We start from the raw sequence: 16404 nt of genomic DNA on the forward strand, positions 1-16404 counted from the left end.
TTTGTAATGGTAGTGTGAGCTATAATTTGTAGTCCAGAAAAATTGTCTTTTAAAAAAAAACATTTAAAGGCATTTGTGATTTTATAACAATTACAAATGCAAACATAACTCAGTAAATAACCCCCCCCCCCCCCCCACAACCTTACCCAGCCAACATGGCTTACACACACAGTCCCTCCTCCTCCACTCGTTGATCATGAGTCTTGCTGACTCAATCATAAGTCCATCTTAAATGAACAATCTAGTAACCTTTGGCTTTTCTAACCATTAATGACATCAGTGGGCATGAAGGATTAGCTCTAGAAATCTCAAAGCGTGCTTAGTCAGACAAAGAAAGGACTGGACTGGATTGGACTTTGAGATTGATATAAATCCAGGGCTGACTGTCAATGGACACCGTTGAAATGTCCTTTCTTATTAGAAATTCTGTGCCATTGAAAACCTCAAGAAGTTTCAGGATAACAACCCTTCAGTTATGTCGGAAACATCCGGAGAAGCTGGGTTTGATCTTTGTCCACAGGTTTGCACTGAGTGCTGAATTTGGTGCTTTTTGAGTGCGATAGTGAGAGTTTGGTGACCGAGGGAGTGCTGAATTTGGTACTTTTTGAGTGCAATAGTGAGAGTTTGGTGACCGAGGGAGTTAGGTGAGGAGGGAGTAAGGCGCTCCTTTCATTTTGTTTCCGACATTTCCGCAAAGAGTGCGAAGAGAGCCAGGAGTTTACAGAAAGTGTAGCTGACTGGGAGCAGGGTCGGAGGGCGGAGATCTAGTTAGTCCACATAGCAGCTATATTCTTTAAGGTAAGAGGGGATGGAGGCTAGGCCAGTTACATGCTCCTCCTGTAGGATGTGGGTGGTGAGGGATACCACCGGTGTCCCCACTGACTATACCTGCGGGAAGTGCACCCAACTTCAGCTCCTCAAAGACCGTGTTAGGGAACTGGAGCTGAAGCTGGATGAACTTCGGATCATCCGGGAGGCAGAGGGGGTGATTGAGAAGAGTTACAGGGAGGTAACCACACCCAAGGTACAGGACAAGAATAGCTGGGTTACAGTCAGGGGGAAAAAAACAAACAGGCAGACAGTGCAGGGATCCCTCGTGGCCGTTCCCCTTCAAAACAAGTATACCATTTTGGATGCTGTTGGGGGGGATGACCTACCGGGGGAAGGCCCTAGCGGTCAGGTCTCTGGCACGGAGTCTGGCTCTGGGGCTCAGAAGGGAAGGGGGGAGAATAGAAAAGCAATAGTTGTAGGAGATTCAATGGTTAGGGGAATAGATAGGAGATTCTGTGGTCGCGAGCGAGACTCCCGGAAGGTATGTTGCCTCCCGGGTGCCAGGGCCAGGGATGTCTCGGATCGTATCTTCAGGATCCTTAAGGGGGAGGGGGAGCAGCCAGAAGTCGTGGTGCACATTGGTACCAACGACATAGGTAGGAAAAGGGGTGTGGAGGTAATAAACAAGTTTAGGGAGTTAGGCTGGAAGTTGAAAGCCAGGACAGACAGAGTTGTCATCTCTGGTTTGTTGCCGGTGCCACGTGATAGCGAGGCTAGGAATAGGGAGAGAGTGCAGTTGAACACGTGGCTGCAGGAATGGTGTAGGAGGGAGGGCTTCAGGTATTTGGATAATTGGAGCGCATTCTGGGGAAGGTGGGACCTGTACAAGCAGGACGGGTTGCATCTGAGCCAGAGGGGCACCAATATCCTGGGAGGGAGGTTTGCTAGTACTCTTCGGGAGGGTTTAAACTAATTTGGCAGGGGAATGGGAACCGGATTTGTAGTCCAGCAACTAAGGTAGCCGATATTCAGGACGCCAAAGCATGTAATGAGGCAGTGGGGAAGGGAACACTGACAAAGGAGAGTATTTGCAGGCACGGAGATGGGTTGAAGTGTGTATACTTCAACGCAAGAAGCATCAGGAATAAGGTGGGTGAACTTAAGGCATGGATCGGTACTTGGGACTACGATGTGGTGGCCATCACGGAAACTTGGATAGAAGAGGGGCAGAAATGGTTGTTGGAGGTCCCTGGTTATAGATGTTTCAACAAGATTAGGGAGGGTGGTAAAAGAGGTGGGGGGGTGGCATTATTAATTAGAGATAGTATAACAGCTGCAGAAAGGCAGTTCGAGGAGTATCACCCTATTGAGGTAGTATGGGTTGAAGTCAGAAATAGGAAAGGAGCAGTCACCTTGTTAGGAGTTTTCTATAGGCCCCCCAATAGTAACAGAGATGTGGAGGAACAGATTGGGAAACAGATTTTGGAAAGGTGCAGAAGTCATAGGGTAGTAGTCATGGGCGACTTTAACTTCCCAAATATTGAGTGGAAACTCTTTAGATCAAATAGTTTGGATGGGGTGGTGTTTGTGCAGTGTGTCCAGGAAGCTTTTCTAACACAGTATGTAGATTGTCCGACCAGAGGAGGGGCAATATTGGATTTAGTACTGGGTAATGAACCAGGGCAAGTGATAGATTTGTTAGTGGGGGAGCATTTTGGAGATAGTGACCACAATTCTGTGACTTTCACTTTAGTAATGGAGAGGGATAGGTACGTGCAACAGGGCAAGGTTTACAATTGGGGGAAGGGTAAATACGATGTTGTCAGACAAGAATTGAAGTGCATAAGTTGGGAACATAGGCTGGCAGGGAGGGACACAAGTGAAATGTGGAACTTGTTCAAGGAACAGGTGCTACGTGTCCTTGATATGTATGTCCCTGTCAGGCAGGGAAGAGATGGTCGAGTGAGGGAACCATGGTTGACAAGAGAGGTTGAATGTCTTGTTAAGAGGAAAAAGGTGACTTATGTAAGGCTGAGGAAACAAGGTTCAGACAGGGCATTGGAGGGATACAAGATAGCCAGGAGGGAACTGCAGAAAGGGATTAGGAGAGCTAAGAGAGGGCATGAACAATCTTTGGCGGGTAGGATCAAGGAAAACCCCAAGGCCTTTTACACATATGTGAGAAATATGAGAATGACTAGAGCGAGGGTAGGTCCAATCAAGGACAGTAGCGGGAGATTGTGTATTGAGTCTGAAGAGATAGGAGAGGTCTTGAATGAGTATTTTTCTTCTGTATTTACAAATGAGAGGGGCGATATTGTTGGAGAGGACAGTGTGAAACAGATTGGTAAGCTCAAGGAAATACTTGTTAGGAAGGAAGATGTGTTGGGCATTTTGAAAAACTTGAGGATAGACAAGTCCCCCGGGCCTGACGGGATATATCCAAGGATTCTATGGGAAGCAAGAGATGAAATTGCAGAGCCGTTGGCAATGATCTTTTCGTCCTCACTGTCAACAGGGGTGGTACCAGGGGATTGGAGAGTGGCGAATGTCGTGCCCCTGTTCAAAAAAGGAACTAGGGATAACCCTGGGAATTACAGGCCAGTTAGTCTTACTTCGGTGGTAGGCAAAGTAATGGAAAGGGTACTGAAGGATAGGATTTCTGAGCATCTGGAAAGACACTGCTTGATTAGGGATAGTCAGCACGGATTTGTGAGGGGTAGGTCTTGCCTTACAAATCTTATTGAATTCTTTGAGGAGGTGACCAAGCATGTGGATGAAGGTAAAGCAGTGGATGTAGTGTACATGGATTTTAGTAAGGCATTTGATAAAGTTCCCCATGGTAGGCTTATGCAGAAAGTAAGGAGGCATGGGATAGTGGGAAATTTGGCCAGTTGGATAACGAACTGGCTAACCGATAGAAGTCAGAGAGTGGTGGTGGATGGCAAATATTCAGCCTGGATCCCAGTTACCAGTGGCGTACCGCAGGGATCAGTTCTGGGTCCTCTGCTGTTTGTGATTTTCATTAATGACTTGGATGAGGGAGTTGAAGGGTGGGTCAGTAAATTTGCAGACGATACGAAGATTGGTGGAGTTGTGGATAGTAAGGAGGGCTGTTGTCGGCTGCAAAGAGACATAGATAGGATGCAGAGCTGGGCTGAGAAGTGGCAGATGGAGTTTAACCCTGAAAAGTGTGAGGTTGTCCATTTTGGAAGGACAAATATGAATGCGGAATATAGGGTTAACGGTAGAGTTCTTGGCAATGTGGAGGAGCAGAGAGATCTTGGGGTCTATGTTCATACATCTTTGAAAGTTGCCACTCAAGTGGATAGAGCTGTGAAGAAGGCCTATGGTGTGCTCGCGTTCATTAACAGAGGGATTGAATTTAAGAGCCGTGAGGTGATGATGCAGCTGTACAAAACTTTGGTAAGGCCACATTTGGAGTACTGTGTACAGTTCTGGTCGCCTCATTTTAGGAAGGATGTGGAAGCTCTGGAAAAGGTGCAAAGAAGATTTACCAGGATGTTGCCTGGAATGGAGAGTAGGTCTTACGAGGAAAGGTTGAGGGTGCTAGGCCTTTTCTCATTAGAGCGGAGAAGGATGAGGGGCGACTTGATAGAGGTTTATAAGATGATCAGGGGAATAGATAGAGTAGACAGTCAGAGACTTTTTCCCCGGGTGGAACACACCATTACAAGGGGACATAAATTTAAGGTGAAAGGTGGAAGATATAGGAGGGATATCAGAGGTAGGTTCTTTACCCAGAGAGTAGTGGGGGCATGGAATGCACTGCCTGTGGAAGTAGTTGAGTCGGAAACATTAGGGACCTTCAAGCAGCTTTTGGATAGGTACATGGATGACGGTAAAATGATATAGTGTAGATTTATTTGTTCTTAAGGGCAGCACGATAGCATTGTGGATAGCACAATTGCTTCACAGCTCCATGGTCCCAGGTTCGATTCCGGCTTGGGTCATTGTCTGTGCGGAGTCTGCACGTCCTCCCCGTGTCTGCGTGGGTTTCCTCCGGGTGCTCCGGTTTCCTCCCACAGTCCAAAGATGTGCGGGTTAGGTGAATTGGCCAATGATAAATTGCCCTTAATGTCCAAATTGCCCTTGGTGTTGGGTGGAGGTGTTGAGTTTGGGTATGGTGCTCTTTCCAAGAGCCGGTGCAGACTCAAAGGGCCGAATGGCCTCCTTCTGCACTGTAAATTCAATGATAATCTATGATTAATCTAGGACAAAGGTTCGGCACAACATCGTGGGCCGAAGGGCCTGTTCTGTGCTGTATTTTCTATGTTCTATATGTTCTAGAGAATAATAACGTTGAGATTTTGTTCAAAATGATGGATGGTTTAGATTGAAGAAATATGGTGAAATTACTCTGAATGGCAGAAGGTTCAGGAGCCAGAGGACACAGATTTAAAACGATTGCTGAAAAAACCCAGAGGCAACAGGAGGAGACCTTTTTTCACAGTCAGTTGTTGTGATCTGGAATGCACTGCCTGGAAGTGTTGGAAGGAGATTCAAGAGCAACTTTAACAAAAAACAAATTAGAGGGCTATGGGAAAAGAGTAGAGGAGTGGAGCTGTACCCAAAGCGGACATAGGCATTGCTCCAGTCATTGCAGAAGAGGTCTGCTTTTCTCCATCAACTTGCAATTTAGAAGGTCTGAAGTAATGGAAATACTCAAAACTTACAATTCATAAATATTTCAGACAATTGTATTTTGGAAAACCCAAAACATGACTTTAAATTGCCAGTTTTGAGGAGGGCTTGAAGTTTGAGCTTAAAGGTCACACAGACTGTTTCTGAATCCCAAGAAAGCTTTACATGTTAATAGATGATAAACATAATTAACGTAGATCACTGGCAATTATTTAGAAAGTTGTCAAGTAGGATTTGATGAGCCTAAAGATTAAACATTTGACCAAGATTTTTAATTTCCTTAGCTACGATATGCTGTAATATGCAATTCATCTCCTATTAGGACCAAATTCATTCTATTTTTAAAAATAATGTGAAGAGTTTAAGTTTTAGTACTGCAACATGAGTATAATATACTCCATGTACAAATACACACTCTATGATATTGACACTGCTGTATCTTTCTGGCTTGTGTATGTTTATATCTGCATTCTTCTTCCTATTTTTACATTCTGAAACTATTTTATTTTCTGCATCCATCAAGCAGTGGATAAAGCAACATTCCACTCTTAGTATTATCAATATTTTACATTCTCAGAACAGTTATAGCGTGTCCAATTATGATGTAGAAATTCCCTCCATCCCTATAATGGATCTTAAAACAAAAAAGACCATCAGTTCTTTACACGAGTGTGATTTTTTCACTGCTGTTGCTCAACCCTTTACATACATCGTAACAATACAACAATAAATTATCAGATTTTAAATCTGTGGATAAATGACCGTAGCTAAATGCATGGTATGGTACAGCTAGAACTGCTGATTCACAGAAATTAATCTCTTTTGTAGCCTGCGTCGCTCACAAATTATTAGGCTAACATCACTTTCCAACAGTCGTCCAGTTATCCCATACACAGAAACTAGATACAATTTTTGAACAGACAACATCAAGGTATTTAGTTCAGACTTTAAAACAAACATAAATACTAACCATGGCACTTTTATCTGCAGAAGCAGAAGCAATTTTACTGCCACTGGGTGATGCATCACATGACAGAACGGCTGCTCCCTTATGGCAATCGTAGTTATTCAGCAACTCGCCAGAGATGTAATTCCATACCTAAATGGTAAAAGTAATTTGTTAGAGGTCTAATGCAACCTTGAAATGAATTAAAGGTTACGAACAAGGTTTTATGCTGAAATGAAAACGAGAACATTCTACACCAGATCTGCATTAACCAAATTGTCACTTAGATTAACATGAGAATCAAACAGAATAATGTTTCTCCCTCCGTGTTAGACACCCCACACTAGCCCGAGTCCACACAACTAAATATCGACTTAATTAAATTTGTACAATCCAATAAGATTCGATGTGGGTGGCACAGTGGCTAGCACTGCGGATTCAATCCCGGCCCCATGTCACTATCCGTGTGGAGTTTGCACATTCTCCCCGTGTCTGCGAGGGTCTCACCTTCACAACCCAAAGATGTGCAGGGTATGTGGATTGGCCAAATCGTCCTTAATTGGGAATTTTCTTTTTCAAGATTTGGTGTAAAATTTCAAATGTCCCAAAGATCGATCAGCATCGTAAAAGAGACAAATTCATATTTTGGGTGTAACCTAAAACATTGCTATTTTTTTTTTAAACAGCAAAACAAAAATGAAAGAAAAATTCTAATACCGTGAAAAGGTCACAAGCAACAGATAATTGATTATTGTATTTCAAGCACCTTCACAAATAAGGTTCAACCAATGTGGGTCACAAGCCAATCTCATTGAGAATCTGAAAATCCGTATTATTTATATTAGGTCTGTTCAGTTCTTATTTTCACAGTCCCAAGAATATTTACCTCTATCTTTGGCCAAAGTAATATTCCAAGATAAAGGCTTGAACTGTGGTACAAAGGTATGTTGTTGGAAGATGCAGCATTCATATCGCGGATGGGAATAACGGTACTTATGTAATAGATGCCAACTAAACTCGCCAACAAAGTTGGGGTTTTCCCATTCAAATTCACGTGAATTTTTAAAGGTGTTTTAAATCTTCGTTTTTGCTAAACTCTTCAGCACTGAATATGAACTTTTACAAGTGTGAAGTCGCATTGCTTCTGATTTAAATTTTGTCTGAGATTTTAAAACATTTTAAATTTTTTTCTTTGTTCATGGGATTATGGGTGCCGGTGGCCTATTATTGCCCATCCCTGTGGGCATTTAAGAGTCAACCACATTATTGTGGTCTGGAGTACCATGTAGGCCAGACCAGGTAAGGATGACAGATTTACTTCCCTAAAGGATATTAATGAACCAGATGGGCTTTTACAACAATTCATGATCATCATTAGACTTTTAATTCCAGATTTTTTTTGTTGAATTGATATTTCACTATCTGTGGTGGGATTCGAACCTGGGTCCCTCGAGCATTACTCTGGATCTTTGGGTTACTCGTCCAGCGACAATACTACTATGCCACTGCCTTGTCAGGTTTCATCTATTTTTATCTTTCTTCCTTAATCTCATCTTCCCCTTCTCTTGATTTCACTTTCTGTACATGATTTTTTTATTGAATTAAATATTCTAACTTGCACTCGCTGGTTTAGACTTTGCACACCCCAATGAACAATCTTTAATCTGATTTGCTAAGTTGCATCTCTTGTTCGCACTAGTCTTAGATCCCCTACAGAGGGTGTCTTTCTAGCCACAGCAAGTTGCAGTGCTAAAGTCCATACAAAATCTGTGAATAAGTGTAAGTATAATGAAAATTTAGCATTCTACATTTGCTGCTGACCACAGGAGCTGAGCCAATCTGTAGCTGACACATTCTTTAAACATTCAGTGACTGCCAAAGTTTCAATGCTTCCAATGCTGGACTCAGGAGCATAGGAACATGAGAATCTTGGCATTTAGCAATAGTGTCCATTTCTCACAGTGCCTTTAAGCAAAGTCCACAAATGCCATTAGTTCATGCCTACTCTGAAACATGGAATGATGATCATTCAATTGAAATGCTAGACATCTCTCATTTTCTTTGCTATGAAGTTCACATTTAACTTATTGACGTTAAGCAATGCATTTTCAAATGAATACGTCAGCATGTGTGGAGTATTTATTTCATAAAGTACCAGTAATGACCTATAAAAGCCTCAAGGTTGGCTGACAATGTTTGGTATAACTTTTCTTTTGGGAGGGGGGGGGGGGGGGGGGGGGTGTTTTACTCGATACTGAGTATATTTGCTCCCTATCTACGTTATTTCAGCAATGCGCAAACTATTCGATCTATCTTTTAAATTCACAAGAGAGTTTGTAATAATAATTTAATTACTTTAAAGTCATTGTTTTAACCTAAAAGCTAATGAAGTTTTAATAGCCTGTTGGTGTTTCATGATTTGAATAAAACCATGTTTGGAATTTCACAATGGTGTTACCTAGTTAGAACTCTTCACAATCGTACATTATGCTTGTTTTGTACTATCTGGGATAAGGAGTTCCTTTTCTACACATGAAATAAACTGAAAGCAGAGGAAATAACTAAACTAAAAATTAAAAATGAGAACATTCTTGGTTTCAAATAGGCAGAACCGTTTGCTATTCCAGACAGTAGAACCATTTAAATTATGAACAGAATCCTTTGTACAGAAATTGTCTCCTTTCCTCCAGTTCTTTCATGGTTCCACAGTGATTAAGCTTCACTTTGAGGGAAGTAGGTGATGTAACACTAACAATCCAGAGGCCCAGGATGATCCTCTGGGGACATGGGCTGTCATCACACCATGGCAGCTGGTGGAATTTAAATTCAATTAATAACATCCGGAATTGAAAAATGGTCTCACAAATAGTGACTATTGATTGTCTTAAAAACCCATCAGGTTCACTAATGTCCTTTAGGGAAAAATCTGTCGTCCTTGCCTGCCTGGCCTATTATGTGACTCCAGAACCCAGCACTGTGCTCGACTCTTAACTGCCATAGAACCATAGAATATTTACAGCACATGAGGACGACATTTGGCCCATCTTGTCCATGCTAGCCCAAGGACACCCTGGTGCCCTTTCTAATCCCACCTTCCTGCACCTGGTCCATAGCCCTGTATCTTACAGCACTTAAGGTGCAGATCCAGATACTTAAAAGAGTTTAGGGTCTCTGCCTCCACCACAAACGGGCAGCGAATTTCAGACAACCACTACCCTAGTATAAAAAAAGTTCTTCCTCATGTCCCGTCTACTGTCCTCTGAAACGACCACTTGGTTCAAGGGCAATTAGGGGTGGGCAACAAACATTGGCTTTGCTGCCACCCTCCAGTCCTGGAACCAACTACGGCAGCAATTTGGTCTGACCAAAATGTCGGACAAAACTCCCACCTGCAACAACCACAGGTTCACACCTGCGCTGACTGACGCCACCTTCAAAACGTGGGGACAGGACGGAGGGACACTGACAGTCAGGGACAGCAGGATCGCAACACTGGACGAACTGACAGAGAAATTCCAGCTAGCCAGGGGGAACAAGCTAAGGTACCTGCAACTCAAAAACTTCCTACGAAAGGAGACAAGGACGTACCCACAACCGCCACGACAGACATTACTGGAAGAGTTACTGAACGCAAGCATACTAGATAAAGGAAACTGTAGCGACATGAATGACCAACTGGTAGAAAGGGCCGACACTGTACTGGACACAACAAGAAAGAAATGGGAGGACTACCTGGGGATTGAAATAGGGTGGGGACTCTGGAGCGAAGCACTAGGGTCAATTTCACCTCCACGTGTGCAAGGCTCAGCCTGATGCAACTAAAAGTGGTACATAGAGCCCACTTAACAAGAACCCGTATGAGTAGGTTCTTCCCGGCGGTGGAGGATAGATGTGAATGGTGCCAAGGTGACCCGGCCAAAGACGCCCACATGTTCTGGTCCTGCCCCAGACTTGCGGGGTATTGGACAGCCTTCTTCGAGGCAATGTCCAAAGTGGTGGGGATGAGGGTGGAGCCATGCCCGGAAGTGGCGGTCTTCGGGGTATCAGACCAGCCAGATCTATTCTTGGGGAGGAGGGCGGATGCCCTTGCTTTTGCCTCCCTGATCGCCCGCCTTAGAATCCTGTTCGGCTGGCGGTCAGCAGCAGCCAGCTGCAGACTGGCTGTCCGACCTCTCAAAATCAAATTCGCCATCCGAGGATCAGACGACGGCTTCCACAGAACGGTGGAGCCATTCACCCAATTGTTCCGGGACCCGTTTGTGGCCAACGAACAAGCAGAAGGATAGCCAGGTAGCCAAGAATCAGGGGAAAGCAGCCATGGCATGAGAGGGAGAGATAGACCGGGGGGGGGGGAGAGAGAGAACAGCTAAACCGAAGAGGAAAGAAAGGCGAACCATAGGAGGGAGGGAAGATGGGGGGAGGGGAGGGAAAAGAGTGAAGAGACAGGGAACAATAGAGGAGAACCAGGGAGGTGAGGGGGGGGGGGGGGGCAGGAAAATAATAGCCGGAAGGAGAGCATGGGAAATGATAACAAACTTGGCATCTACAGGAACAGAGAGCAAGGAGAATCCTGGCGAAAGACGGGACGAACGACTGAAGCGGAGGTGAGCGCGAGACGACAACGGCAGCAAAATCCATCCGGGAGAAGCAAGTGACAACACACACTAGACCCAATAGAGTATTGCCCACTGTAATTGTTTCTCCAGCACCCAAATGTATATCTACCTCCCCAGTCTCCCCCCCCCCCCCCCCCCCCCCCCCCCCCTTTGTTGAGGCGGTCAACCAGAATTCGTCGCCCACCTCAGAGACTTGATTTGTGAACTTTGCACTAATGGACTCTCTGGTCTGTTCTGTTCTTCCGTTTAATCGTTCAAGTGGTTTGTATATAGTGTTCATCTCGTTATTTGTGTGATACACTGTTTTTTTCTGCACCAGGCACCTTCCCATGTAAATAGCTTAGTTTTATGTACATAGTCCTGTAAATATTTCGCACACACGTAGTCAGGAACATTCACCACACACCATTTATTGTCACGCAGGCACATTTTTATATATAAAAGGGGGGGATGTCATAATACACACCAGTATATCATATATCATGGTGCAGACACACACTGATGGACACACAGTGGGACCAATCAACATACACAACACCACAGCCAATCACCAGTGAGAGCCAACGCACTACAAAGACAGGGGACATCAGAGTTCCCGCTCATTCGAGTAGCAGCTAGCTAGGAGCACAGAGCTCACAACCTGTAACACAGACATTCACCATGTGCTGAGTGCATCAACTGGTTAGGACAAGGCAAAGGTCTTTAGTTAAAGCTGGTATCGTATTTACCCACAGTTCAAGTATGTTTAAATAGTTAACCTTTTAATAAAGTAGTGTTGCACTACTTCACGTGTTGGTGACCTGTATGTGATCCAGAACACCCAACACATCAATAAGATCTTGAGATATAATAGAACAGAGTTGTATCAATGGTAAAGACGGCAGCATTCAAAACATGAAAGCAAACTAGGGCATGTCAAAAAGACAGAGAAACCAAGAACCACTTAGAAGATTTTATTCAATTATACCCCCATAAACAAGTAAACAAGACAGAAAAATACTGGTTCATTTAAAGATGATAATTGGAGTGGTAAGCAATAACAAGAAACAGAATAACGAAATATTACCTTAACTTCAAAAGTATGCATGGAGAAGTGGAAAATAGGTAGCAAAGTTTCTCATAAGGAAACAGTAAGTAGGTAATATTCAAGTCGGAAAGGACATAATCGTGCAATGCTAGGTGCTACCTGCCTCAGGCAATGTGCACTCATTATTCAAAAGAAACGGGGACTGAAATTAGTGAGGTTTGCTACATTGGGGAGCGGTTCCCAAGTATTAGCAGGTAACCAGTTTTGTTCCTTAGGAAATAAATGGTGAAACATTCCTGGAAACTATGGCAGTGTGTGCAAAATGTGTGTTGTAGGGTAAGTTCACATGCTCCAGATGCATGATCCGATCCAACTATATCTCATGCTGAGGTTTTATTAGGTTAACAAGTTCTTGTAATGTTTTAAAAACGCAGGCTGTATATTTCAAAAATATAATAATTCCCAATACATGACTATCCAGAACAACTGTATAAGGCTCTGGTCAGACCCCATTTGGATTATTGAGAGCAGTTTGGGCCCCGTATCTAAGGAAGGATGTGCCCGCCTTGGAGAGGGTCCAGAGGAGGTTCACAAGAATGATCCCTGTAATGAATGACTTGCCATATGAGCAGCAGTTGAGAACTCTGCGTCTGTAGTCGATGGAGTTTAGAAGGATGAGAGGGGATCATAGTGAAACTTACAAAATACTGAGAGACCTGGATAGAGTGAATGTGGAGAGGATGTTTCCACTTGTAGGAGAAACTAGAACCTGAGGGCACCGCCTCAGATTGAAGGGACAATCCTTCAAAACAGAGATGAGGAGGAATTTCTTCAGTCAGAAAGTGGTGAATCTGTGGAACTTAGCCTCAGAAGGCTGTGGTGGCCAAATCACTGAATGTCTTTAAGACAGAGATCGATAGGTTCTTGATTAATAAGGGGATAAAAAGGAGATCAAGGATTATGGGGAGAAGGCAGGAGAATGGGGATGAGAAACATATCAGCTATGATTGAATGGCGGAGCAGACTCGTTGGACCGAATGGCCTAATTCTGCTCCTATGCCTTCTGGTCTAACTATAGAATTCAATTTTGGCTCCAGAATGTGGCATGCCTCCTACTCCATCAGCACAACATATCCACTTCACAGTTCTTTCAATCAAGCTCATGAATTCTATAAATGGACTCTTCAGCTGTCAATTTCTTACTTTTTGCTCCGCTTCAAGTCAAAGTGATTAGGGCATTCTACCCTTTGAATTCTGGGAGTTTTAGTTGAGCCCAAAATAATAGGATTAAAGTCTGCACTGATGCTACATGAAATACGCAGCTTCTAGTGCACCTAGGCCCGTGGCATCAAATCCTGGTCCAATTGGATTATGCTCAGATAGTCTGTGATGATGAAAAGTACGGGAACTAGAAGAAAAAAAAACTTACACTGGTGCAGTATTAGACCTCACTGTCGTAACAATGGTAAAGGGGCCTCAAATGGACATGCTGCACTTAACAGCTAAATACTCAAAGCCAACACTCGATGCCAAACAAAAAAAAATACAAAGAATGGGGGACCTGTTCATCGACGGGACGTTTGCAAGCCGAGGGGCACTTGAGGAGAGGTTCGAGTTACCCCCGGGAAATGCCTTTAGATATATGCAGGTGAGGGCTTTTGTGAGGCGACAGGTGAGGGAATTCCCGTTGCTCCCGGCACAAGAAGTTCAAGATAGGGTGATCTCGGGTGTATGGGTCGGGGAGGGCAAGGTGTCGGAAATACACCAGGAGTTGAAAGAAGAGGGGGAAGCGCTGGTAGAAGAGTTGAAGGGTAAATGGGAGGAGGAGCTGGGGGAGGAGATCGAGGAAGGTCTGTGGGCTGATGCCCTAGGTAGGGTTAATTCCTCCTCCTCGTGTGTCAGGCTCAGCCTGATACAATTTAAGGTGGACGTCCTGGGGGGGGGGGCTGCCTGGGAGGGTGGATGAGCAAGAGATAACATGAAGGGTTGGGGAAACTGGCACGTACGGGTGAGGGCCAGTGTACAAAGTTGTGTAAATATATAATTTTGCCATGTATATATCTTGCTCTGCGCGATTTCTCGTTTTTTTTATTGTTATGGGGGGGGGGGGGGCGTTATTGTTTGTAAGGGAGAAAAATTGTGTTAAAAAACTTTAATAATTATATATATTTTTTAAAAAAATACAAAATTCCCCAGAATCAATTATAGACGTAAACAATTCTTTTTTTTAACGTGTCATGTGAAGGATCTTACATTTAAATTACTTCTCCCTAAATAGTTGCTTCTTTTGTGAGAGTCACGAAGAATCCAGCATACGTTTGTAGAGTCAAACAGAAAGTACTTTTATTTACAACAATATGTACACCGGACCTGTAGTTCACTACTGGTACCCTCCCTAGCCTGTACCACTGGCCAGCTCTATTTATATAGGGGCACTGCTAATGATTGCCCTGCAAATCCCCCCAGCCCATTGGAGGAGCTCATATTCCCCAAACTACCTCATGGAGTAACTAATTGTCCCCAGCCAATAGGATCGGGACAGGTTACAGCAGTTTCCTTTGTAATATTATGAAATCTTTATTAAAAATCAACATATTTTGGCTTCATATGTTGAAGCCAAATTAAAATAAAATTTTTTGCTATTTATTTCTTACCTTCACAGTCCCATCAAAAGACCAGGACAGAAGTTGGGGTTCTCTCAACAGCTTGAAGTTTTTCACTTGTTCGGTGTGTCCTTCAAGGACTTTGCATTCCTCTGTGCACCAGTTCCATACCTATGTTTAAAACATAAATAAGGATTAAACATGAAACTTCTGAGCATAGCTCTGCCCCAAGGCAACCAACGTTCTTCAGTCAACTGGGAAAAGCTAGTTTTCAAAGAACAAAGAACAAAGAAATGTACAGCACAGGAACAGGCCCTTCGGCCCTCCAAGCCCGTGCCGACCATGCTGCCCGACTAAACTACAATCTTCTACACTTCCTGGGTCCGTATCCTTCTATTCCCATCCTATTCATATATTTGTCAAGATGCCCCTTAAATGTCCCTATCGTCCCTGCTTCCACTACCTCCTCCGGTAGCGAGTTTCAGGCACCCACTACCCTCTGCGTAAAAAACTTGCCTCGTACATCTACTCTAAACCTTGCCCCTCTCACCTTAAACCTATGCCCCCTAGTAATTGACCCCTCTACCCTGGGGAAAAGCCTCTGACTATCCACTCTGTCTATGCCCCACATAATTTTGTAGACCTCTATCAGGTCTCCCCTCAACCTCCTTCGTTCCAGTGAGAACAAACCGAGTTTATTCAACCGCTCCTCATAGCTAATGCCCTCCATACCAGGCAACATTCTGGTAAATCTCTTCTGCACCCTCTCTAAAGCCTCCACATCCTTCTGGTAGTGTGGCGACCAGAATTGAATACTATACTCCAAGTGTGGCCTAACTAAGGTTCTATACAGCTGCAACATGACTTGCCAATTCTTATACTTAATGCCCCGGCCAATGAAGGCAAGCATGCCGTATGCCTTCTTGACGACCTTCTCCACCTGTGTTGCCCCTTTCAATCACCTGTGGACCTGTACTCCTAGATCTTTTGACTTTCAATACTCTTGAGGGTTCTACCATTCACTGCATATTCCCTACCTGCATTAGACCTTCCAAAATGCATTACCTCACATTTGTCCGGAATAAACTCCATCTGCCATCTCTCCGCCCAAGTCTCCAGACAATCTAAATCCTGCTGTATCCTCCGACAGTCCTCATCGCTATCCGCAATTCCACCAACCTTTGTGTCGTCTGCAAACTTACTAATCAGACCAGTTACATTTTCCTCCAAATCATTTATATATACTACAAAGAGCAAAGGTCCCAGCACTGATCCCTGTGGAACACCACTGGTCACAGCCCTCCAATTAGAAAAGCATCCCTCCATTGCTACTCTCTGCCTTCTATGGCCTAGCCAGTTCTGTATCCACCTTGCCAGCTCACCCCTGATCCCGTGTGACTTCACCTTTTGTACTAGTCTACCATGAGGGACCTTGTCAAAGGCCTTACTGAAGTCCATATAGACAACATCTACTGCCCTACCTGCATCAATCATCTTAGTGACCTCCTCGAAAAACTCTATCAAGTTTTCATACTTGTTCATATTTACACTCTGCCCCAACACAATTTTTACATTCATGCTTACTTTTGAAATGGTTGTTGAGTAGCTAAACTATTTTAGGTGGCGCCTGATGATAATTTTCCATTTTATTTTCTCCCTTTCCCATTGCAATGCTATATAATGGTTGACTGGGCAGAAAAGAGGCCCTTTCTGTCAGTCAGCGATACAATAGTAATGGAACCTACTCTCTGGGAAATGACTGCACATGAGAGTCCA

General features: G+C 43.9%; 1 protein-coding gene across 2 annotated transcripts in view; it reads right to left on the reverse strand.

Annotated features, from left to right (window-relative positions):
* Nucleotides 1-16404, reverse strand: part of apaf1 (apoptotic peptidase activating factor 1) — a 311250-nt gene that overhangs the window by 63357 nt on the left and 231489 nt on the right. For both annotated transcript variants that reach the window (XM_072471565.1, XM_072471564.1), the window contains 2 exons: nt 14680-14799; nt 6407-6535 (listed from right to left, as the gene is read on the reverse strand). In XM_072471565.1, the coding sequence (XP_072327666.1) occupies nt 6407-6535; nt 14680-14799 (249 nt within the window). The remainder of the gene's footprint in view (nt 1-6406; nt 6536-14679; nt 14800-16404) is intronic.

Source organism: Scyliorhinus torazame, chromosome 13 (assembly GCF_047496885.1).
Source record: "Scyliorhinus torazame isolate Kashiwa2021f chromosome 13, sScyTor2.1, whole genome shotgun sequence".
NCBI lineage: Eukaryota > Metazoa > Chordata > Chondrichthyes > Carcharhiniformes > Scyliorhinidae > Scyliorhinus > Scyliorhinus torazame.